The 25,283-nt window shown below is 45.2% G+C and overlaps 2 protein-coding genes and 1 long non-coding RNA gene across 3 annotated transcripts; 1 reads left to right on the top strand and 2 right to left on the bottom strand.

The window, feature by feature from the left end:
• Positions 1-1,274: 1,274 nt before the first annotated feature.
• On the bottom strand, positions 1,275-3,233 carry LOC126603115 (phragmoplastin DRP1E-like; the record flags this gene model as incomplete). The annotated part of the gene is made up of 1 exon (XM_050269860.1): positions 1,275-3,233. A coding segment is annotated over one exon (1,053 nt), but the record flags the coding sequence as incomplete, so codon positions are not given.
• Positions 3,234-3,251: 18 nt separating this feature from the next.
• Positions 3,252-19,881, bottom strand: LOC126603114 (uncharacterized). Its single transcript, XM_050269859.1, has 3 exons — positions 19,866-19,881; positions 5,215-6,190; positions 3,252-3,637 (listed from the first exon to the last, which is right to left on the bottom strand). Exons 2-3 carry the CDS (start codon positions 6,122-6,124, stop codon positions 3,252-3,254), a joined length of 1,296 nt encoding a protein of 431 aa, XP_050125816.1. The 5' UTR covers positions 6,125-6,190; positions 19,866-19,881.
• Positions 19,882-23,055: 3,174 nt separating this feature from the next.
• LOC126605289 (uncharacterized) lies at positions 23,056-23,547 on the top strand. The gene is made up of 2 exons (XR_007616908.1): positions 23,056-23,208; positions 23,246-23,547. It is a non-coding gene; the product is annotated as an uncharacterized LOC126605289 (long non-coding RNA).
• Positions 23,548-25,283: the final 1,736 nt, after the last annotated feature.

The raw sequence follows: 25,283 nt of genomic DNA, 5'->3' as shown, positions 1-25,283 counted from the left end.
ATACAACCGCTTCGGTGGTGGCCAGAAATCTTCTCACTCCTAGAGACACTAGGATGCTTTCCAGGCGGTCCGATGAACTGGCTGTTCAGGACTCTCTGGCCTACAGCGTCCGATGTGCAGGTTCAGTTTCAAACATGGGCCAACGCCTTCTTGCTCGATCTCGTCAGGTTGAGTCGTTGATGGCTGAGGTGGCCAGTCTTCGGCAAGAGGTCAGGGTGCTTAGGCACGAGAATAAAGAGTTGCACATGCTCGCAACTAATTACTCAACAAGCATGAAGAGGAAGCTTGACCAATTGCAGGAGTCCGAAGTTCGGATTCAGAGTGATCATCAGAGGTTTGTGACGTTACTCCAGCGGCAACTTCTGCCTTCGTCCCCTGGCGCTTCACCAAGTGTTGAAGCTCCGGATAATCAATCTCTGGTGCTTCGTCTTTCTGGAGCTCCGCCGAGTGATGAGGCGCCACCTGATCATCCTTGAAGATCCCTTCCTGTAAATTTGATTTGACTTCATTTTATTTTTTTTTAATAATTTTTTTTTAATTATTATTTAATTATTTTTTTTTTTAACATCCTTGTAATTTTTTTTTTTTTTTGAGATATCAATGGACATGCTTTACTTTATTCAGTATGTTGTGCTAAAACATATATCTGACTAAGATGTGTTACTCCCTCTTTTCTTTTTTTATTTTTTTTATTTTTTTTTATTTTTTTTATTTTTTTTTATTTTTTTTAATTTAGATGGTACCTAATGTGCACTATTCTTTTACTCCCTATTTTTTTAGACGGAAATTCGTCGTCTTCCCCCTGCTTTCTTCTTTTCAATTATTCTGTCTCCATCACCTGTTTCCTTTTTCATAATTGCTAATAGTAGCATACACCATGACCTGCCTTTCTTGTTTTTTTTTTTTTTTTTTTTTTTTTTTTTTTTTTTTGTCATTTCCTTTTGGATGGTGCCTATCAATCATTTCTTTTGTTTGCTTTCGGTGGCTGGTCACCATTTGAAAACCTTCTTTTTTTTTTTTTTTTTTTGTCATTTCCTTTTGGATGGTGCCTGTCAATCTGTCAATCACTTTCTTTCTTTGCTTTCGGTGGCTGGCCACCATTTGAAAACCTTTTTTTTTATTTTTTATTTTTTTTTCTTTATATATGGTGCTTTGTAGGGATGGAACTCGACGGACGGTGAGCTGCAGTCGAGGCTTCATGACCGGGTAGTCGTTTGACGGCGGTTTATTGAAGTTCTTCGTCGTCGTTGTTTGTCACAGACGGAGAAAAAGGCTTTTGGGTGTGAGTTGACAAACTTTGATTTTGTCAATCACATTCAAAAGCAGCAACCATGGCGGAGGTGCAGAAGCAGCTAGAGCTTGAGGTAGAATGCAAGGCATTGAGCTTCACTACCGGCTAGTCGTTTGATGGCGGTTTATTGAAGTTCTTCGTCGTTGTTGTTTGTTACGGACGGAGAGAAGGCCTTTGGGTGTGAGTTGACAAACTTTGGTTTTGTCAATCACATTCAAAGGCAGCAACCATGGCGGAGGTACCTTGTAAGCTTAGTTGCTGTAAAAGCTTTTCCACGAGCAGGCAAACCAACCAGGACAATTGCCAAATGTTTATCTTCCTTTGGTCCAAGCATTTGATCAGCTACATCTGCAGCCGCAACCGCTCCAGCAGCTTCTAGCATCGAATTCTTTTTTTTTTTTTTTTTTTTGTTTGTATCAAACCTGGACTCGGAGGAAGTACTAGTACTAGAAGATTTAACTAGCCTAGGAAATCCAACACCCCTATCCACAAAGAGACCCCTGTGACTATCTTGCTTTTGGAAAGATGAAAACGTTCCCACTGACTTTGATTCAACCATCCCAGAGGGAGAATAGAGCTTGGATGAATCTGGGATATCAACCTCCAACTCCTTTGTAGCTGCATGTCGATCGGATAAAACACCACTATCCTTGAAGGTATATGAAGCACTGGTGGAGCCATCTGAACATGGGCATTTGGAATCAAGTACGACAAGCCCATCTTCGAGGAGCATTTAATCAGCTCTGCAAGCACTAGATTGGATGATGCAGCTTTTGAAGCCAATTCAATAAGAAACTGTGAAGCAAATTCACGAAGTGGCTCTGGCAGGGACTTCACGATCTCGATTTCGTCCTCGTCGTCACTTTCCCCGACAGCAATCAGCTTCTGGTTAATCTCCACCAGGTCGTCCTCCATCCAAATGCTCCTTGAATATCCGGTCAAATGCCTGGCATAACTCTAGGATAGTATATAACTGTGCCCCTGCATCAATAGCAACAGGTCTACCAAGATAATCCAACTCCGCTTCAAGTTCTCTGATGCTTTTATTGATCAAAGATGCTATTCCTGGAATGCGAGCTTTAATTACAGACTCCAAATGTTTTGAGAGAAGATTTGCAAGATATTCTGAACCCATTTTGCTTGCCAAATGTGCGTAATCTGGACTGGAATTAAAAAATTCACGCTCCCTCCGCCTGGCAGCAATCATATCCACATTTTTGTTAATATCAACTTGTGAACGGTTCACAATTCCGACCCAAGGGTGTTGCAGCCGATAAGACCTTCCTTCAAGAACATCCAAAGCATTTGTTCCCTTGTCCACTAAATCAAGCTTTGTCAACACACCCAATGTCCTTTCACCTGTAGGATCAACTAGTCTAGCAATCCTGATAGCATCAGATGTTGCTATGTCCTGATTGGCTGGAGTTATTGCCAGAATGATGCAATTAGGCTTCTCAACATAAGAATGAACCATGTTTTCAATGTCTTGAACGATACTCTCTGGCTGTCCCTCTACAGCAACCTTGGTTAAACCAGGCAAATCTATCAAAGTTAGATTGACAACATTTGGGGAGTAGATACTGAGATGAATAGGAACATTAGATATCTGTTTTGATCTCCCAGTAATTTTGTCAGTTTCATCCTGAATTTCTCTTCGAACAGCAGAAAAATCAGTGAATCTTTTCTTTTCCAAGTGGAGGAACTCGGCGTATTCCTGCATTCCCTGTTCTGTCTTGTGCAGCTGCAAGACCAATGGCCTCCTGGTCACCATTCCAGATCCTCTCGGAAGAAAATCACGCCCGACGATGCTCTCTAACACCAACGACTTTCCAGAACTCTGGCCGCCGACGACGACGAGGAGAGCTTTGAATGACCAGGCTCTCAGACAGGGATGGTGCAAGCACCATTTTTGAAGAAGCGGAGAGCATTTCGATTGGGGAGGTTATGAAGAGTCCAATCTTCAGTGGGGATGAATCATCAGACAATTCACACTGGATTGATTTGGGTCAGAGTCCATTTGGTTCTGATCTTTATCGTCAAAGTTCTCCACCAGGGCGGCCGGCGGGTCTTCTACCAGTTTCCTCGGAGCCATCGAAGAGAGAAAGAGAGGATCTTGGATTGGGAAAATTTTGATTCTGCAATAAAGTCGAGCAACAGGTCTCGGAAGATTTGGGATTTGGGTCAGCCTCCTGGTTTGACGGACTGGGGTCGTCGAGATTCCTCCTGTGATGTCTTCTAATAGCCTTGACTCGCTCAGCGATGCCGGGTGGCTCCTCGATGCTCCAACGACGGCGGATCTCTTCAGCTCTGATTTCGCGATGGAGATCAAGTGATCGCATTCGGCGTCTGTCAGCAGACCTTCGTACATGAAAGCTCTAGGGTTCCATGAGATTTGTTTGACTTTGGTCTGATTGACGGTGAAGGTAGAAGCAGAAGAGGAGGTTGTCGATCCAACCCGTGCATCATAGATCAGAAACTACGGCGCTGTGGGAACTGAAGAGAGAGACTGAATTTGGGTGCCCTCCGGGTGCCCCAAATTTCTACAGAGACGAAGGGAAAGGGAGGAGAGATCCACGGGAGTCATCAGAGAGCCAGGGATCGGACAGAGGAACTCTGTTGGAGATTGCGGCTTTGAAGTTTCCGACGGTAGTGCTGACGCCAACCTCTGAAAAAAGCTTCCATTCTCGCCGTGGGCTCGGACTCGGGCTAGCACCGGTGATTATACCCGCTGCTTTGGAGAAGTCTGGTTTGGGTTTCTTCGCATATGAAGAACCGAATTGGGCTTGTGGCCTGCTGGGCCGAAACACTCATATATATATATATATATTTTTTTTTTTTTAAACAAAAATTGACTTTCTTTAATAAAACATTTATTTTATTTTTATTTTTTTTATCTTGATGTGACTGAACTCGAAAAATTGAACATTCGAGCTGCCTACGTACCCCTCCAAAGAAGAGATCAAGTCGTAACGTAGTTCAAATCCATTTTTTTTTTATGATTTTGATGATGATTTTGCCGTACACAGTTTATGTTCTTGCGGGCCAGGAGCTCTGGTGTTGCCTTTTATGCTCGTGCAGACCAGGAGCGTTGTGCCATGCAGTTTAGGCTCGTGCAGGCGAGGAGCCTTGGTTCGTGCAGTTTAGGCTCGTGCGAACAAGGAGCATTTGGTATTGCCTTTTATGCTCGTGCAGACCAGGAGTGTTGTGCCATGCAGTTTAGGCTCGTGTAGGCGAGGAGCTTCGTGTCCTACAGTTTAGGCTCGTGCGGACAAGGAGCTTTGTTCGTCAAGCGATCTGAGAGAGTCGTTCCTCGCAATCTTCATAGCAAGGAGCCTTGACTGAGTAGTTGAAGAAGTCTTCAGGAAAGAAATCACGCATCGTGATGGGGACGGATGATCTTCGTGTCAAAGTTTCATTATCTCTAACACTTTCACATTGTTCTGGAGGTGAACAAGAGCTACTTTGCCCCCTTTCCCATTGGTGAACTTGTGGAAAAGACATATGTTTCTTGTGCAGTTTCTTTGGAGTGACATATGTCCATCCTTCAACTTCACTCGGCTTGACTGGCATGTTTTTGGAACATGCCCCTAGCGATTGAGGTGAAGATTTTGGGTTGACAGAGCCGGAAGTGACGTCTTCTTCCAGGATTTCGTCTTCTTTGTCTTCTTGGGCCTTCTCTTCAGTGCAGTCCTCTTGGGTTTGTTGCCGTGAAGATTGGCCGGTGTAGATGATGGTGCGCCTCCTTACCTTCAGTGGTCCTTTTGTGTCGACTTCCAAAGTTGCTTGGCGCTTCATCCTTGAAGGAATCGAGCTTCGAATATCACCTTTTCCTGCTAGCCTGTCGAGCTTTTCTTCCTTTGACGTTGTTTCCCTATTTCCAGAAAACTTCATGTTGTCTTCAAGTCTTTCCAAAGCTGACTGACGAGGAGGAGAGCTAGCTGTGTTGCTTTGCTTATTAGGTTTTGACAACCTTTCAAAAATAGAGCTTCGGGAGGTTGGCCTGTTAAGCCTCTTGAAGACGGAGGTTCGGTTTTGACCACCAATGTGATCAAGGGCTGACGTTCTAGGTCTTAAACGATTCATCCTATCGAAGACTGGCGTTCGAGGGGTGGATTTAGGCTCCTTTTGATCTTGTTCAATGCTCACACTGATATGTTGAGTGCTAGCATTTTTCGCTTGGCTTGAAATCTTCACGGGTGCATTTGGTGTGAAGCCAAGTCCAGCTTTGTTGTTGTTAACTCCGTAACCATACTTCTTCAACTTCTTTTGAGTCTCGGTGAGGTCACGTTCTTTATTGTTGACGGTGTTTGAAACCTTTTTTCCAGGATTTGAAGAAGAAACGAAGTCGTACCCAGCTTTTGACATGAGTTTGTAGGCGTTCGGATCAAAACCTTCTTCAGTCCTCTTGGTTGGGAGAAAACTTGGTTCCGCTCTCTTTGGTAGAGCTTTTACGAAGCCTTGTGGTAATCTTGCAACCTTAGCGTTGCTTAGCTGTGTCAGAGGTAGAACTGCATTCGTCTTGAGCAACTTTACATTATCCATGTACCGTTGTGCATCGACTTTGCTTGCTTCAGTTTCGAATGGGGATTGACCATTCTTTCTTCTTGACATCGGGATGTATCGGAAAACGGGTGTGTTTAATACATTTGAGGGCGTCTTACTCCCTTTGGTTGTTGCAGGTTTAGCAAGCTCATCATCATTCTTGCTTAAAGACGACATGGCTTCTTCTTCTTGCTTCTTGGGCATGGCTTGCCACTCCTGCTTGTTAGGTGTTGCTTTACCCGTGGATTTGATCTCTTTTGGAAGAGCTTCGAGCACCATGTCTTCATCCATGTAGAACTTGGCGTCTGCGAAATGTGATTCGGCTTCGGTGAATGGTTTGGTGTCGCCATAGATCACCTTCACTCCTTCTCGGTAGAATTTCAAGCATTGGTGAAGGGTGGACGGTACTACTCCATTTGCATGGATCCAAGGCCTTCCTAAGAGCAAGCCGTAGGAAGTTCTTGCATCAATCACGTGGAATATCGTGCTCGACTTGAGTTCACCAATAGTCATCTCTACTCGGATCATGCCCATTGCTTTTTGTCCTCCTTGATTAAAACCTTGAATTAGTAGACGACTTAAGGACAGTTCATCCACCTTGATGCCGATTGTAGTCATTGTTGACTTTGGCATGATGTTTATGGCTGATCCACCATCCACAAGCATGCGGTTGACTTTGTGCTCCCTTACGTACCTAGAGACGAAGAGAGGACGGTTGTGAGGCTTCGATCCTAGCAGCAAGTCTTCGTCGGTGAAATGGATTGTGTCTTCGATAGCACAGCATGTGCCATATTCATGTGGCCGAAGTTTGAAGCCTTCGTTCTTACTTTCTTGCACTTCGTGGTCATTGGGACTTTCCAAGATTGCTGCTAATGCTATTCGCATCTTCTTTGGTAATCGCAGCGCTTCCTCAATGGTAAAGTGTGGCATGCAGCGATAATGCCCTGTTGGAAGAAGTCGTTCGGGAAGTACTCGTGTAATAAGATAGGAATGCGTGGCTTTTGCTCCGTAGGTTCCCCAACATACATTGGCTTATCAACTTTTACGTTCCTTTTGGGCTTCCCACTGTTGCGGGGACAGTGCTTTCTCACTTGTTCCACCTTTTGTCTTATGGCTTGTGGTTTTGGTTTCCTTATTTTTTTGTAGGTCACCAATGTCCATCCTTCTTCATCATCGGCATGTGCATCTTGTTCGTTTGCCCCGGTGATGGTTGTGCAGAAGGTATCGTGTAACTTGAGCGTTGATAGGAATGGTCAAGTGCTACTTGGAGAGGCACAGGATCGAAAGATCCAAATGCAATTGTAGTAGTGTGCGTCGCGGCCGTGTCTTCGAGGTCGAGCTCGATTCGCCCTTGTTGTGCTAGTTTCATGATGAGCTCTTTGAGGACGAAGCATTTACCCACAGGATGGCTCACGATTCGATGGTACTTGCAGTATTTAGGATCGTTTATGCGATTCATTTCTTCAGGCCGCTTGCATTCGGGTAGCTCAATTACCTTCTTTTCTAGCAAGTCGTCTAACATTGCATCCATGTCTGAGTCAGGAAAAGGGTATACCTTCTGCTCCAATTCCTTCAAGGTGCTTTTGTACCTTTCTTGGGTACGAGGAGGCTCACTTTTCTTTATCTCATTTGCTTTGGTTTTAGAGGAGATCTTGATAGGCGTGGAGACGGTCTTGACGGGCGCAGTGCTGACGGTGAACGCTTCATTGGGGGGTTTCTTCCCAGTCTTGTCTACATTTGGGGAGAACACCTTATCCTTCTTGAAGTCGGTGATCGGCTCTTTCTTCCCGTGATGGGCAATACTTAGCTCCATATCGTGGGCACGGGTGGCTAACTCTTCAAATGTTCGTGGTTTGATGCCTTGAAGGATATAGTGTAACCCCCATTGCATGCCTTGGACGCACATCTCGATCGAAGAGATCTCCGAAAGCCTGTCCTTGCAGTCGAGGCTCAGATTGCGCCATCGGTTGATGTAATCCACGATTGGCTCATCCCTCCATTGCTTCGTGCTTGTCAGCTCTAACATGCTCACGGTGCGGCGGGTGCTGTAGAAGCGGTTGAGGAATTCCCTTTCCAACTGTTCCCAGCTGTTGATAGATTCAGGCTCCAGGTCTGTGTACCATTCAAAGGCGTTTCCTTTTAACGAGCGCACAAACTGCTTGGCGAGGTAATCTCCTTCCGTCCCTGCATTGTTGTAGGTTTCGACAAAATGTGCGACATGTTGCTTCGGGTTTCCTTTTCCATCAAACTGCATGAACTTTGGTGGTTGATAACCCCTTGGCATCTTTAGGGCATCAATCTTCTTGGAGTAGGGCTTTGAGTAGAATGATGAGGTATTTGAGCTCCCTTCGTACTGCGCCTTGATGGTGCTGGCGATCATCTCTTGCAGTTGTTGGATAGAAAAAGATCCCATGAGTGCCTCTGCTTGGCCTGGCTCCAGCTTCACATCGATTTTCTCCACCGGAGGCTCTTCATCCTCGTTGTTTTCCTTTTTTACTGAACCATTCCCTTGCTCGATTTTCACGTCGGGCTTTACATCTAGTTGATTGACTAGTACGGCGATTTGTTGGTCTTTTTCTTCCACAATCCGTGTTAGCCTTGCGATTGTTTCATTCATATGAGCCAGCTGCTCATCGACTGATGTCGCTCCAGTAGTCATGACTTGCATGGCTGAGTTGCCTTTTGAGTCAGCATCGGAAAGCATGAAACCAGAGTACTTCCTTGGGCTTTCCTTCCTTGGCGCCTTTAGCGAAGCCAGGGTGATCACAGGTTCGTGCCTCAGGTGCTCTTGTTCCTTCGGCGGAGTTGATGCAGGGGTGGAAGATGCGGCAGAAAGAGCTCTTGCCTTGCTTCGAGTTATGATGCCCGAAGTGACACCGCCTACGGTGATAACGTTCTTGTTCCTTGCATTGGCTGCGAGAACAACTTGAGCCTTCTTTGATGCCATTTGTGCTTTTTGCGGATTCAAAGATAGAGATGAGAGGTAGAGATGGTCCCACTGGGCGTGCCAAATTTGTGAACACGGAAATTCCCTGCGATGAACGAGACAAGAAACACGTGTACAAAATAATATTTGTATTGATGATTTAGGGGTTACAATCTCTTCTACAAATTTAGCCTCTGATTCTATCTTTGCAATGGGTGGATTTGATGTTGTTGGTCCAAAGGGCCGTCGGGGCTTGATCTTGGGATAAACAGTTGTGCAGATTTGTTGACGTCGTGGATCCAAAGGGCCGTCGGGGCTTGATCTAAGGATGAACGAATGATGAACGATGAACACTTTCTTCAAGGGCCGTCGGGGCTTGATCTTGAATTGGTGGAAGTTCTTCAAGGGCCGTTGGGGCTTGATCTTGAATGAGGATTTGACGAAGAACGAAGAGAGCTCTCTTGATTCTTCGGGATTTGCTTGGGAGCTTTTGAGTTTCAAAGCTTCAAGGTTTTAGTGTAATGTGAATTGGTTATCAATTGGTGTCCTTCAAATGAATGCCTTGGCCTTCTATTTATGGAATTCCAAAACTTGATTTTTTGGATTTAAATAATTAGATGGAATAAATCATCTCTGCCAGGTGTTGACACGTGTCCTTGTAAACACGGAATTCCTGCAATGAATGAGACAAGAACAACGTGCACAAAATAATATTTGTATTAATGATTTAGGGGTTACAATCTCCTCTACGAATTTGGCCTCTGATTCTATCTTTGAAACATGTAGATGTAGTGTTGTTGATCCAGGGGCCGTCGAGGCTTGATCTTGGACGAACAGATGATGAACGATGAACACCTTCTTCAAGGGCCGTCGAGGCTTGATCTTGAATGGGTGGAAGTTCTTCAAGGGGCGTTGGGGCTTGATCTTGAAGGAGGATTTCACGAAGAACGAAGAGGGCTTTCTTGATCCTTCGGGATTCGCTTGAGAGCTTCTAAGTTTCGAGGCTTCAAGGCTTTGGTGTGGTGTGACTTCTCTTCCAATTTGGGAGTAGAGAAAGTGTATCTAAAAAATCCTCCTTTGATTCTTTGATGGAGGAGCCTATTTATAGGCTTTGGGAATGAACCACCACCATCCATTTGTTTTGGTGGATGTTGTAGGTGAATTGGTGGATTGTTGTAGGTGAATTTGGGTGGAGGTTGTAGGTGAATTTGGATGGATTGTTGTAGGTGAATTTGGGTGTATGTTGTAGGTGAATTTGGGTAGGTGAATTTGGGTGGAGGTTGTAGGTGAATTTGGATGGATTGTTGTAGGTGAATTTGGGTGTATGTTGTAGGTGAATTTGGGTAGGATTGTTGTAGGTGAATTTGGGTGTATGTTGTAGGTGAATTTGGGTGAAGGTTGTAGGTGAATTTGGATGGATTGTTGTAGGTGAATTTGGGTGTATGTTGTAGGTGAATTTGGGTGAAGGTTGTAGTTTTAATGCAATGGTCAACATTTATTTCACTAAAATTTCAATGTTTACAAATGTAATTTTAATGTGATGGCTAACATTTATTTCAACGAAATTTCAATGTCTACAAATGCCCCCACTTCAAGGCGCGTAGTATACATGTGCTTGCCACGTGTAGAAGATGCGTTTTGAAGTCCCTTAATGTAGATGTCGATCCAAGGGCCGTTGAGGCTTGATCTTGAACTGGTCTGGGAGTTTCTTCAAGTGCCGTTAAGGCTTGTTCTTGAATTTTGTTTGAAATTTCTTCAAAGGCCGTTGAGGCTTGATCTTGGATGAAATTGGACCACAAGAAGCCTCACGTAGTAGACGATCCTTGGCTTTGATAATGGATGAATCGGCACGTATTTTGTTGTGCTTGTTGACTTTCCACAGCTTTGATCTTGAACTAGGCTGGAGGAGTTTTCTGGTTTCCTCCAACGGACTTTCCACAGACTTAATCTTGAACTGGATTTGACTCAAGGGTGGTGGACACTTGATCTTGAGTCAGGGTCGTTGAGGCTTGATTTCGAACTTAAACATGACCACGAGCAGTTTCAGGACATACATGCTTTGAAAGATCAAGGAAGTTCGCAGCATTTTCATATGAACCCTGAGCAGTTTGGTCAACAGTATGATCTTCAAGATTGATGGGCTCTTCTTCCAGTTGGTGACTTGATCTTTAAGGATTATCGAGGCTTTGCTCTTCGGTGACGGTGCCAGCGAAGGGTTGTTAAAGCTTCTCGAGCCTTTTGGTTAGAGCAACGCTGTCCAGCTTGGATCTTTACTTGAACTCATCCGTCTGGATTGTGTGGTTATGCAGGGAAGGGCTTCATGCTTCATGATTTATTCCAGCTCGTTGTATTGCATTCTTCTCTGCTTGTTTCTTTTGCATAGCTGAAGCGGTGTGCAACCTTTTGCCTTTAAATGGTTCTTCGGAGCATAATCTCTCAGCGACTCACCCATGCTTGGCAGCTTCAGTGCAAAGCGCCGATGTTAACAGATCCACACTCCTGAAGCATTTGCTGAGGGGATTCGAGACATATCAGCAGTTGAAGATGAGCACTCGAGAGCAACGCTAGGTAAGTAACCAGGCAAAGGTTCCGGGCAATCAGTTCCTGGTCGGACATTTAATTTCAGGTTCCGACTGATTGCATCCTTTCTCCTTGTTCAGCAGGCAAGAGCAAGGGCAAATGAGAAGATGGGGGAAGAGCATGATATGAGATACCTTTGCTTTCGACCCCAGTGATATGAGATACTTTTGCTTTTGAAGAAGTAGCGGACGATCAGCACATGCATTCGTCGTGCTTGTCTCCATACGCTTCGATGCATAATCTTCATCTGCATCATCTTCACCTGCATCATCAGGAGCTTGAGTGGAGGTTCCGACATATTGCTTTCTTTATCCTTGTCTTCGCAGTGAAGAGGGAGGACAAAGAAAAGGATAGGGAGAAAGCATGCTATGAGATACTCTTGCTCTCAACCCCAATGATATGAGATACCTTTACTCTGGTGTGGCTTGGTTGAAGAGGCGTTTCTAGGGAGGAAGAAAACTGAGTTTTGGTTGCAGATGCCCTCGGCGAGGAAGAAAGGTCAGGCTGGATGTGTTTTCAGGGAGGAAGAAACTGAGTTTTGGTTGCAGATGTCTTCGGCAAGGAAGAAAGGGGTCAGGCTGGATGCGTGTCTTGCTATGGGATGGAGGTCGAATTATATGGTGAGCTCTCAACATCAAGTGGCAGGGCGAGCGTGGCCTTGTCACCCACGCTTGTCGGCAGAAGTGTGGTAGTTGGCATAATGGACCTCACGCGTTTTCAACTTTGTCAGTGATATCTGACAAAGTTGCACGTGATAGCCGAAAGCTGAGATTGTGTCTGAAAAGTGTCGACGGACTTTACGCAGGAAAATCCGGGTTTTGAAATTCGGAGAGTGGTGTCTCTTCGATTTACGAACGAATGGTTGTGCTGCCTCTCATTTTTAAGAGGTGTCAATTGTATTCAACACGCAAAATTTGAAGATTGCCTGCCCGTGAAAAATTATCTCTGCTACTCTTTGCTTCATCCAACCTTTTTCTTTTAGTATTTTTTGAAAATGGCTTCCCCTTTTAACATTTGCTTAGATTTGAGTCTTAGCAGTGACACAGGTGCACCGCGTCAGGGTAATGTATGGCGCCCGTCTTTTTTTTCTTCTAATGGCCCTCTTACAGTTGAGGACTCTGTGATGAGGGATGCAACCACGGCTACGGTTGTAGCTAGAAACCTCATCACTCCTAAAGATAATAGGATACTTTCACGACGGTCCGATGAGTTAGCTGTTCAAGAGTCCCAGGCTCTCAGTGTCCAGTGTGCGAACTCTGTTTCCAACATGGGCCAACGCTTACTTGCTCGAACTCGCCAGGTTGAATCATTGACAGCCGAGGTGGCGGCTCTTAGTCAAGAGATTAGGCAGCTCAAGCGTGAGAATAGAGAGTTGCATGTGCTTGCAAATAGTTATTCGACGAGCATGAAGAGGAAGCTTGATCAGCTGACGGACTCCGAAGGTCGAATTCAAAGTGACCATCGGAAGTTTGTGGATGTATTCCGGAGGCACTTTTTGCCTTCGTCATCTGGAATTCAACCAAGTATTGAGGCTCCGAATAAGTTATCTTCAGTGCCTCCCTCCTTTAGGGTTCCACCGAGTACCAAGGCTCCAAGTACTGAGGCTTCACACAAGTGACATTCGTGAAGGCTTTTTTTTTTTTTTTTTTTTTTTTCGTGTAATTTCTCGGAGATATTAATGGACATGCCTTATTTTATTCAGTATGTTGTGTTGAAACGCAAACAAAACGCAAACAAAACGCATATCTGACTAAGATGCATTACTTCCCTATGCACCCACTTCCTTTTAGATGGTGACTAGTGCACCAATTTCTTTTTAGATGGTGACTGGAAGCATCATTTTGTCATCACCACCCATTTCCTTTTCCATTATTGACTTGCGAATAGTAATACACACTCGTGAGTGGCTTGACGATAGCACAGTTGGTTTTTTTTTTTTTTTTTTTTTTTTTTTTTTTTTTTTTTTGCCTTCCTCACTGCATTGCGTTCTTCTCGCATGCGGACCATCTTTTCACTTGCACAATCACCTTACCACAATCTTCATTGGATGCGGATTGCTTTTTTACACAGTCACTGTATCGCATGCGGATCACTGTTTGCACAGTCACTGCACTACATGCAAACCGGTTTTATTTGCAGCCTGTTGAGACCAATATATATATACACACGCATTCATACACACATGCATACATACATAGGGCATTGCATAGTCTTTACATAGACACTGTACCAGCTTACTGCCCTGAATCTTAAATGCACTCTCCTGTTTCTTTGCTGCGACGTGCTCTTCTCATCTGCCGTGTGGTGAGCTCGGTGTTGGACAAAAAGTGGTGCAGCTTCTTCAACCCCATCACCCTGCAGTCGGTCACGTCTATGTTCATCGTGTTCATCCGAAGTCTTCACTGCGGCAGAGGAAAAGCTCACCATCATCAAAATTAGGGCAGCAACAACAAACTTCATTATCCTGCAAGCTTCAGGGAGAGTTGCATGAGAGTATGAAGACGGAAGGATGAAGGACTGCAGCATGGTTGCTACAACCGCTCGGGCTTCCGTTTATCGTCCTCGACGGCGCTGCAAATGTTTCCACCAATGGAGAAGAGGAAGGAGGGCGCTGCCTTCACTCTGTGAGGTATGTTTTATTGCTGAGGACGGTTTGCCGCATATATAAATATATATATATATTTTTTATTTTTTATATAGTGCTCTGTCAGGCTGAGGTTGCTAAACCGGCGAAGAACCTAGGAAGGCATCAAAAGTCTGCTCTGCTTGACTCGGTCAGAGAAAGTGAATGCGAGTGCAGGTTCGAATGACAAGGCCGAGTTGCTTTCCCCGTCTTCAACCGCTGCAGCTTCATTCTTGTTGCTACAGGTTTGTCTTTGTTGTGGCTTGGAGAGAGAGACGTCGCTGCAAAGGAGAGAGAGAGAAACACCACATCTGGATTCAGATTTTGTGCATCTGCAGGTCTTCCTTTCGTTTGTGGGTGACTGTGCAACTTTTATGAGAGGAAGAAGAAGAGTCAACGGAAAAGAAGGTGTTTGCGGACGAGGTCGCGTGGCTGACTTGGAGGTCCACTTGCTTCGGGTGTGCGCACCATGTGTTGCAGGTGGGGTTTTGCTGTGTAATGCCTTTTGGTCACAGTTTTCCCTTGGTGGTGACGTTGGCGTAGTGCTCACCTTTGTAATATGGCTTTGTAACCAAATCATTTCTTTAAAGAAATAAAATATTCATATCTTGAATTGCTATTTATTCTTCAAAGTGTTTGTGTTTTTGTTGGTGATGTGACTGTACTTGAAGTTTTGAAGTTTCAAGTTGCCTACGTACCCCCGGTTGATGAGGGATCAAGTCATAACGTAGTTCAAATGAACGATGATTTTTTTTTTATAGTGATTTTGATGATGATTTTGCCGTACACAGTTTATGCTCTTGTGGGCCAGGAGCCTTGTGCCGTGTGCAGTTTAGGCTCATGCAGGCTAGGAGTCTGGTCGTCGCCTTTTAGGGGTAGTAACGCTTCAAGAATCTGCCATTGATGGGACCGATCTTCAAGCCGTCCTCTGCCATGATTAAGTAGGCGCCGCTTATGTAGACCTCTTGTATTACGTACGGTCCATCCCACTTTGATGTGAACTTGCTTTTTGTCTTGTGAGTTGTGATGATAGGCCTTCGTAATGCAAGGACGAGATCTCCAGTTTGGAAAGACCTTGGGCGGACCTTCTTGTTGAATGTTTTGGATAGCCGTGCTTGGTAGCATTCCAGGTGTTGTTGAGCTTCGAGCCTTCTTTCGTCAAGTGATTCCAACTCTTGAAGGCGCAACTTTGCATTCTCTTCATCAGTCAAACCTTCTTGTATAGCCATCCTAAGTGAGGGGATTTGACTTTCTAGCGGTAAAACAGCTTCCACGCCATATACGAGAGAATAAGGGGTAGCTTGGGTAAGAGTCCTATGCGTCGTCCTATATGCCCAAAGTGCTTCGCTTATTCTTTCATGCCAGTCCCTCTTTGTTCGGCCGATCACCTTCTTTAAGAGGTTGCACAATGTTTTGTTGAATGCTTCCGCGAGACCGTTGGCCGGAGCATGATACATGGAAGACTTGTGCTGCTTGAACTTGTATTTCTCACAGAGCTCGTCTACAAGTCGGTTGGAGAACTGTTTTCCATTGTCCGTGATAATGTAGCGAGGCACACCATATCTGTGGATGATATGTTCTTTGATGAAACGGACAACAGTTTCCTTTTTTACTTCCCTTAGGGGTATGGCTTCAGCCCACTTGGAAAAGTAATCTGTTGCAGCTAGGATGTAGGCTTCTCCTGCAGATGACTTTGGAGTAATTGGTCCCACGACGTCCAGTCCCCATGCATCGAATGGCCACGAAGCAGTTGTAGGGTGTAATGGTTCAGGTGGTTGATGTATGAAGTTGGCGTGGAATTGGCAAGCTTGGCACCTTTTGGCATGTTCCAGGCAATCCTTCACCATACTTGGCCAGTAGTAACCCATTCTTTTGAGCTGGAAATGTAGCTTTGGTCCAGATTGATGCGCCCCGCACACGCTTGAGTGCGCTTCTTCCATGGCTTGATTGGCTTCTTCCTCACCTAGGCATCTCAGAAGTACTCCTTCGAAAGAGCGCCGGTAGAGTGTTTCTTTGTAGTAGAGGAAGCGAGGTGCTCGTCGACGTATTTCAGAGCGGTGTCTAGGATCATTTGGAAGTTTTCCATACTCTAAGTAGTCAATCAATGGTTGTCTCCATTCTTCAACATCGACTGGAAGTACCGAGATGACATTTGTATCATCTAGTAGCATTTCGGTGGCGAGGGGGATGACCCATCTTTGGCAAACTGGCACGTCTGCCGCTTCGTCTTCTCCTAGTGTCATACTCGAGGCTAGGTTAGCGAGAGCGTCTGCCATTTGATTTTCTTTTCTCGGCACATGTTCTAGTGTTACGGCCTCGAACTTTTGTAGCAGCTGAGTTGCCAGTCGGAAGTACGGGACGAGATCGTCTTTTCTCACCTCATATTCAGTCAAGAGTTGACTAATTATGAGCTTGGAGTCGCCATATACCTCGAGGGTTGTGATTTCCATGTTGATCGCCATTTGGAGCCCGATGATTAGTGCTTGGTACTCAGCGACGTTGTTGGAGCACAATTCGCTTAGTTGGAATGAATAAGGTAGTATTTGCCTTTGTGGCGACATGAATACTACTCCTGCCCCCGCTCCGTCTGCTCGTGCAGATCCGTCGAAGAACATCGTCCATCTCGGGAATATGTCAATGTAGAATACCTCCTCGTCAGGCAAGTCGTCTGAGATTTTCCAATCGGCTGGGATTGGATGATCGGCAAGGAAGTCTGCTAATGCTTGTCCCTTGACGGCTTTAGCTGGGACGTAAATGATCTCGTATTGATTGAGAATCAACGCCCATTTAGCTAGTCGCCCTGTCAAAACTGGCTTGGACATGACGTATTTAACCGGGTCAGCTTTAGCAACCAAGTGGATGGTGTAAGCATGCATGTAATGTCTGAGTTTCTGGATGGCAAACACCAAGGCAAGGCACATTTTTTCTATTGGGGAGTAGTTCAACTCAGCGCCAGTGAGTGTTCGACTCAGGTAGTAAAGCGCTCCTTCTTTCTGGAATTCGTTTTCTTGTGCCAAGAGTGCTCCCACTGAACTTTCCTGAGCGGCGATGTACAATATGAGTGGTTTCCCAGGCACAGGCGCCCCCAGGACAGGTGGACTTGATAAATATTTTTTTATGCTTTCAAAAGCGTTGTGGCACGCTTCGTCCCATACGAACGGGACATCCTTTTTCATGAGTCGACTAAACGGTTGACAACGCCCTGCAAGGTTGGAGATGAAGCGTCTGATGAAGGCTAGTCGTCCTTGTAGACTTTTCAGCTCGTGCATGTTTCTTGGCTCGGGCATGTTTTGAATGGCCTTGATCTTTGATTGGTCCACTTCAATGCCACGGTGCTTGACAACGAAGCCGAGAAACTTTCCAGAGGTGACGCCAAATGCACATTTTAACGGGTTCATCTTGAGGTTGTATTTTCGCAGCCTTTCGAACACTACTCGCAAATCCTTCAAGTGATCTGATCTTTTCTTTGTTTTGACCACCACATCGTCTACATAACATTCTACGTTTTTGTGTAGCATGTCATTGAAGATTTTCTGCATTGCTCGCTGATATGTGGCTCCAGCGTTCTTTAGACCAAAGGGCATCACCTTGTAGCAGTAGATACCTTTTGGAGTGCGGAATGCTGTTAGTTCCTCATCTTCGAGAGCCATACGAATTTGATTGTATCCAGAAGAGCCGTCCATAAATGACAGTGCCTCATGGCCAGTGGTTGCGTCCACCATGATTTCGATGATCGGCAAGGGAAAGTCATCTTTTGGGCAAGCGTCATTGAGGTCCCGAAAGTCTACACAAACACGTATTTGTCCAGATTTCTTAAGGACGATGACGATGTTGGAGATCCACTTGGGGTATTGCACATCTCGAATGAAGCCTGCTTCGATTAGCTTGTCAATCTCTACCTCGATTTGTGGAATGAGCTCGGATCGATAGCGCCTTTGAGTTTGCTTTATTGGTCTCGTTCCAGGCTTAACTGCAAGATGATGTACAGCGATGACAGGGTCAAGGCCGGGCATTTCCTTGTAAGTCCAAGCAAAGACGTCTTTGTACTCTGATAACAGTTGGTAATACTCATCTACCTCGTCTGCACTTAGCAGCGCACTCACGAAGATAGGTTTCTGCTCCTCTTTTGTGCCTAAGTTGAGCTCCTTGAGATCATCGACCGTGGATTGCCCCCCATCCTCAAGTTGCGGTGGCGCAGCAGTGACATCTTCTTCGGGGATCTCATCTTCTTTGCCTTCTTGGATCGTGATGTGGAAGACATCTTGGAATTCCTCTTCGGTGTCATCCTTTCGGGTGTTGTGGTTACGAAAATCTATGTAAGCGCGGAGTTCCCCTGATTTTTTAAAGGCAACATTTAAGTTCCGTCCTGCATCCATGACCTCTTGAATTAAATCGGCTTCGTTTATGTTATCAATCTCAGCTTCATCTATGCTTAAAAGTGTGCTACCAATAGTTTCTTGCCCCCTTTTCGACTGGTGCATTTGTGAATGCGACGTAGGTTTCATGTGTAATTTCTTTGAAGTGACATGAGTTATTCCTTCAACTTCGCTTGACTTGGAGCATGCCCCCAGCGATCGAGGTGGCGATTTTGAGTCGAAAGAGCCAGAAGCGACGTCTTCCTTAGGGATTTCATCTTCTTTGTCTTTATGGATCGTGCCGAGGAAGATGCCTTGGATCTCCTCTTCAATGACATCCTCTTGGGCTTGTTGGCATGAAGATTGTCCAGTGTGGATGATGGTGCGCCTTCTTACTTTCAGTGGTCCGTTTGTGTCCACCTCCAAGATTGCTTGGCGCTTCATCCTTGAAGGAATTGAGCTTCGAATATCACATTTTTCTGCTATCATGTCGAGCTTTTCTTCCTTTGACACTGTCCTCCTATTTCTAAAAAACTTCTTGTTGTCTTCAAGTCTTTCCAAAGCTGACTGACGAGGAAGAGAGCTAGTCGTGTTGCTTTGCCTCTTAGGTTTTGACAACCTTTCAAAAACAGAGCTTTGGGATGCTGGCATGTTAAGTCTCTTGAAGACGGAGGTTCGGTTTTGACCACCAATGCGATTAAGTGCTGACATTCTGGGTCTTGAACGATTCATCCTATCGAATACTGACGTCCAAGGGGTGGATTTAGGCTCATCATGATCTTGTTCAATACTCACGCTGATGTGTTGAGTGCTAGCATTTTTCGCTTTGCTTGAGATCTTCACGGGTGCAGTTGGTGTGAAGCCAAGTCCAGCTTTGTTGTTATCAACTCCGTAACCATGCTTCTTCAACCTCTTTTGAGTCTCGGTGAGGTCACGTTCTTTATTGTTAACGGTGTCTGAAATATTTTTTCCATGATCCGAAGAAGAAGCGAAGTCGTAGCCAGCTTTCGACATGAGTTTATAGGCGTTTGGATCAAAACCTTCTTCGGTCCTCTGGGTTGGGAGAAAGCTTGGTTCCACCCCCTTCGGTAGAGCTTTTATGAAGCCTTGTGGTAGTCTTGCAACCTTAGTGCTGCCTAGCTGTGTCAGAGGCAAAACTGCCTTCGTCTTGAGCAACTTTACATTATCCATATGCCGCTGTGCATCGGCTTTGTGTGCTCCAAATTCGAACGGAGATTGACCATTCTTTCTTCTCGACATCGGGATGTATCGGAAGACGGGTGTGTTTGGTCCATTTGAGGGCGTCATACTCCCCTTTGTTGTTGCACGTCTAGCCAGCTCATTATCGTTCTTGCTCGAAGACGGCATAATTTCTTCTTCTTGCTTCTTGGGCATGGCTTGTCGCTCCTGCTTTTTAGGTGTTGCCTTGCCCGTGGATTTGATCTCTTTTGGAAGAGCTTGGGGCACCACGTCTTCGTCCATGTAGAACTTGGCGTCCGCGAAATGTGATTCGGCTTCAGTGAATGGTTTGGTGTCGCCATAGATCACCTTCACTCATTCTCGGTGGAATTTTAAGCATTGGTGAAGGGTGGACGGTACCACTCCATTCGCATGGATCCAAGGCCTTCCTAAGAGTAAGCCGTAGGAAGTTCTTGCATCAATCACGTGGAATATCGTGCTCGACTTGAGTTCACCAATAGTCATCTCCACTCGGATCATGCCCATCGCTCTTTGTCCTCCTTGATTAAAACCTTGGATTAGTAGACGACTTAGGGACAGCTCATCCGCCTTGATGCCGATTGTAGTCATTGTTGACTTTGGCATGATGTTTATGGCTGATCCACCATCCACAAGCATGCGGTTGACTTTGTGCCCCTTTACATACCCAGAGACGAAGAGAGGACGGTTGTGAGGCTTGGATCCTAGCAGCAAGTCTTCGTCGGTGAAATGGATTGCGTCCTCTATGGCACAACATGTGGCACATTCATGTGGCCGAAGCTTCAAGTCTTCGTTCTTGCTTTCTTGCACTTCATGTTCATTGGGACTTTCCAAGGCCGCTGCTAATGCTATTCGCATCTTCTTTGGTAATCGTAGCGCTTCCTCAATGCTAAAGTGTGTTGGCAGACCTTCTTCGAGCGTGAGAGTTTTTTCTCCCTCAGTGGTGGTATCTTTGCTTTTTGAAGGTTCTTCCGTTTCTACTTCGACCATATGGCATGCAGCGATAGTGCACTGTTGGAAGAAGTCATTCGGGAAGTACTCGCGCAAGGAGACAGGAATGCGTGGCTCTTGCTCCACGGGTTCCCCAGCATACGTTGGCTTATCGACTTTTACGTTTCTTTTAGGCTTCCTACTGTTGCGGCGACGGTGTTTTCTCACTTGTTCCACCTTTGGTCTTGTGGCTTGTGGTTTTGGTTTCCTTGTTTTTTTGTAGGTCACCAATGTCCATCCTTCATCATCATCGGTATACGCATCTTGTTCGTTTGCCCCCGGCGATGGTTGTGTAGAAGGCGCCGTGTAGCTTGCACATTGATAGGAATGGTCGGGTGTTGTTTGGAGAGGCACAGGATCGAAAGATCCGAACGCCACTGTAGTAGTATGTGTTGCGGCTGTGTCCTCAAGGTCTAGTTCGATTCTCCCTTGTTGCGCTAGCTTCATGATGAGTTCTTTAAGGACGAAGCATTTGCCCACATGATGGCTTACGATACGATGGTATTTGCAGTATCTAGGATCGTTCGTTCGATTCATTTCTTCAGGGCGCTTGCACTCTGGTAACTCAATTACCTTCTTTTCCAGCAAGTCATCTAACATTGCATCCACGTCTGAGTCAGGAAAAGGGTACGTCTTTTGCTCCAACTCTCTCAAGGTGTTTTTATACTTGTCTTGGGTGCGAGGAGGCTCACTTCTCTTTGTCTCCTTTGCCTTAGTCTTGGAGGAAATCTTGACAGGCGCGGATGGGGTTTTGATAGGCATGGATGGGGTTTTGATGGGGGTAGTGTTGACAGTAAAAGTTTCCTTGGCAGGCTTTTTTCCGGCCTTGTCTACACTCGGGGCGAACACCTTATCCTTCTTGAAGTGGGTGATCGGCTCATTCTTTCCGTGATTGGCGATACTCAGCTCCATGTCGTGGGAACGCGTTGCCAGCTCCTCAAACGTTCTTGGTTTTATGCCTTGGAGAATGTAATGTAACCCCCAGTGCATGCCTTGAACACACATCTCAATGGCAGAGGTTTCAGAGAGCCGATCTTTGCAATCCAGACTTAATGAACGCCATCTATTTATGTAGTCGACAACGGGTTCCTCCTTCCACTGTTTCGTACTGGTCAGCTCCAGCATGCTTACGGTGCGGCGCGTGCTGTAGAAGCGGTTGAGGAATTCCTTTTCCAGCTGATCCCAACTGTTGATAGACTCAGGCTCGAGGTCGGTGTACCAGTCAAAGGCGTTACTTTTCAGCGAGCGCACAAACTGCTTGACGAGGTAGTCTCCCTCTGTTCCAGCATTGCTACAGGTTTCAATGAAGTGGGCGATATGTTGCTTCGGGTTCCCATTTCCATCGAACTGCATAAACTTTGGTGGTTGATAACCCCTCGGCATCTTCAAAGCGTCAATCTTTTTGGAGTAGGGCTTTGAGTATAGTACGGAATCATGTGAGCTTCCTTCATACTGCGTCTTGATGGTGTTGGCGATCATCTCCTGCAGCTGCTGGATAGAGAGAGACCCCATGAGTGTCGCCGCTTGGTCTGGCTTCAGCGTCTCTTCGACGTTCTCCAATGGAGGTTCCTCATCCTCGTCGTTTTCCTTCTTTACTGGATTATCCCCTTGCCTGACTTTCTCATCGGGCTTTGCATCTAGCTGGTTAACGAGTGCTGCGATTTGCAGGTCTTTTTCCTCCACAGTCCTTGTGAGCTTTGCGATTGCTTCATTCATCTGAGCCAGCTGCTCCTCAATTGAAGTTGTTCCAGTAACCATGACTTGCATAGCTATGCCGCTGCTTGAGTCGGCATCGGAAAGTAAGGATTCAGAGTACTTCCTCTGGCTTTCCTCTCTTGGCGCCCTGAGCGAGGCCAGGGTGATCACCGGTTCGAACCTCGGGTGCTCTTGTGCCTTCGGCGGAGTTGACGAAGGGGCGAAAGAGGCGGCGGAAAGAGCTTTTGCCTTGCTTCGAGTTATGATGCCTGAAGTGATGCCCCCTGCCGTGATGACGCTCTTGTTTCTTGCATTGGCAGCGAGAACAACTTGGGCCTTCCTTGACGCCATTTGTGCTTGTTGCGGATTCAAAGATAGAGATGAGAGGTAGAGACTAGTCCCACTGGGCGTGCCAAATTTGTAAACACGGAATTCCTGCAATGAATGAGACAAGAACACGTGTACAAAATAATATTTGTGTTTGATGATTTAGGGGTTACAATCTCTTCTACGAATTTGGCCTCTGATTCTATCTTTGAAACATGTAGATGTAGTGTTGTTGATCCAGGGGCCGTCGAGGCTTGATCTTGGACGAACAGATGATGAACGATGAACACCTTCTTCAAGGGCCGTCGAGGCTTGATCTTGAATGGGTGGAAGTTCTTCAAGGGGCGTTGGGGCTTGATCTTGAAGGAGGATTTCACGAAGAACGAAGAGGGCTTTCTTGATCCTTCGGGATTCGCTTGAGAGCTTCTAAGTTTCGAGGCTTCAAGGCTTTGGTGTGGTGTGACTTCTCTTCCAATTTGGGAGTAGAGAAAGTGTATCTAAAAAATCCTCCTTTGATTCTTTGATGGAGGAGCCTATTTATAGGCTTTGGGAATGAACCACCACCATCCATTTGTTTTGGTGGATGTTGTAGGTGAATTGGTGGATTGTTGTAGGTGAATTTGGGTGGAGGTTGTAGGTGAATTTGGATGGATTGTTGTAGGTGAATTTGGGTGTATGTTGTAGGTGAATTTGGGTAGGTGAATTTGGGTGGAGGTTGTAGGTGAATTTGGATGGATTGTTGTAGGTGAATTTGGGTGTATGTTGTAGGTGAATTTGGGTAGGATTGTTGTAGGTGAATTTGGGTGTATGTTGTAGGTGAATTTGGGTGAAGGTTGTAGGTGAATTTGGATGGATTGTTGTAGGTGAATTTGGGTGTATGTTGTAGGTGAATTTGGGTGAAGGTTGTAGTTTTAATGCAATGGTCAACATTTATTTCACTAAAATTTCAATGTTTACAAATGTAATTTTAATGTGATGGCTAACATTTATTTCAACGAAATTTCAATGTCTACAGTCCTGTTTGATGACTTTTCCGATTTATTTTGATTTTTCGTTTAGTCACATGCTATGTGTAAAATTTATGTGACACATAAAAATTGAAATTTTAATTTTTTTTTATCAACATTTATTTTACCGAAATTTCGATGTCTACAGGGGGCTTTGGCTGAAGAACCTCTGATGCCAAAGTTAGATTTTTGTGGGAAAATTGTATGGAAATTTTAGAGAATTTAGCAAGAGAATTGGAATTAGGTTTTGGAGAGAATGGGGGTGTTTATATAGGGGTGTGGCCGTCCACCTTGGGAGGAGATGGACCAGCCACTTGGATGGTTTTGTGGGTGTAGTTCATGATTTGTGTTTAATTAGGAAATTAGTTGAATAATTAATCAATTAATTAGCTAATTAATATAATAAGAAAGGAATGATTTAGGGGTTACCTTGTGGAGAAGATTTGATGAGGATGGATGAAATAGGTTATAAATAAATACTTAGTTTGGGCACTTTTGACTTGATTGAGGGATGATTGTCCACTACTCGCAGGTAGGAATTTCGGTGTTCCTTGAGGGTAATTTTGTCCTTTTTACCCTAGAATCCATGTGTCGCCTTCATATTCTTCTTGATTATTTTTGGCTCCACAAATGCCCCCATACTTGTTGGGCTGCTCGCAGGAAAGGGTAGCAGATGTAGAGATCTTCTTGCTTTAGGAAACGTAGGATTGTTTCTAATTTTGATGTAGAGTCCCTCTTTAATTGGAAATTAGATCCTTCTAGGAAAGGGAAATAAATCACTTCTAAAGTCTATTTAAGTCTACCTTAAGTAGATGATTGAATCACCTTTAGAGAGCAATTTATTCTACCCTACAAGAGAAAGAAAGCTAGAGGATATTTGTTCCCTTTCCCCTAGCAATCTTCTACACTTGCCCGTGCAAAGGACCATCTTTCATTGCTTTCTTCGTCTTCTCCATGCCGCACCGAAGTAAGAAAAAATTATTTTTCCTTGTCTTCTTCTTCGATAGTGTTATCACGGGGCAGCCGTCGGGGTGGTGCGGCACGTAGGCTGGTAAGGGCCAGGAGTTGGCTTGGCATGGGCCGAGGAGGTCTTGTGGCACAGACCACTGCTTGGACTACTTGGTTTGGCTAAAGCCAAGGGCATCTGTGCAACTGGGGCCACGGATTATGGCACTGGGGTGTAGTGCTACGCGAGTCGCATTGCTTATGTCCTTTAGGTTCTTGGGGCCCGGTTCCCCACGGATTAGGCCTAGAAACCTAAAATCCTTTAGTTAGCTAAGCCTTGAAAAAGACCATTCTGGCTACTTCTTAGAATCTTGGCGCAAGCCATCGTGCATCAAGTTATACCAGGGCAGCTCGGCTCATCCACATTTGGATATTCGGAGTGTAAGTTTATCCTCCCACATTGGAGAACAAACCCATGTAGGTGTCAGGGAATTGGTTTACCCTCTCACATTGAAGAGCAATTAGTTTATCCTCTTACATTGGATAGCAGACGCATATGGTTGTCGGGGAATTGGTTTACCCCTTTGCACTGGAGAGCATGGTTGGTCCATCGGGGGGTGCAATTCCTGCAATGAGTCCCTAAGAAGGGCACGGTCTTCTTTTGAAGTGCAAGAGTGATACGTTGTTGTAAGCATGTAGCCGAGTGATCGGATCATATTTATATATATTTTTACTTCAAATTCACTCGTCTTTTCTTAGTTAGTTCCTTATATTTTTGAACTAT

This window comes from Malus sylvestris, chromosome 15 (assembly GCF_916048215.2).
Source record: "Malus sylvestris chromosome 15, drMalSylv7.2, whole genome shotgun sequence".
Classification (NCBI taxonomy): Eukaryota; Viridiplantae; Streptophyta; class Magnoliopsida; order Rosales; family Rosaceae; genus Malus; species Malus sylvestris.
Note: the sequence above shows the minus strand (reverse complement) of the source record. Positions and strands in the feature narration are given on the sequence as shown.

Excerpts from the sequence above, each read along its gene's own strand:
- LOC126603114 (XM_050269859.1), bottom strand. The coding sequence starts at position 6,124 with ATGGATGAAGACATGGTGCTCGAAGCTCTTCCAAAAGAGATCAAATCC. Across the intron at positions 3,638-5,214 it reads CACAGCTAGCTCTCCTCCTC|ACGCCGAATGCGATCACTTG; the intron begins GTCAGTCAGCTT and ends GTCTGCTGACAG.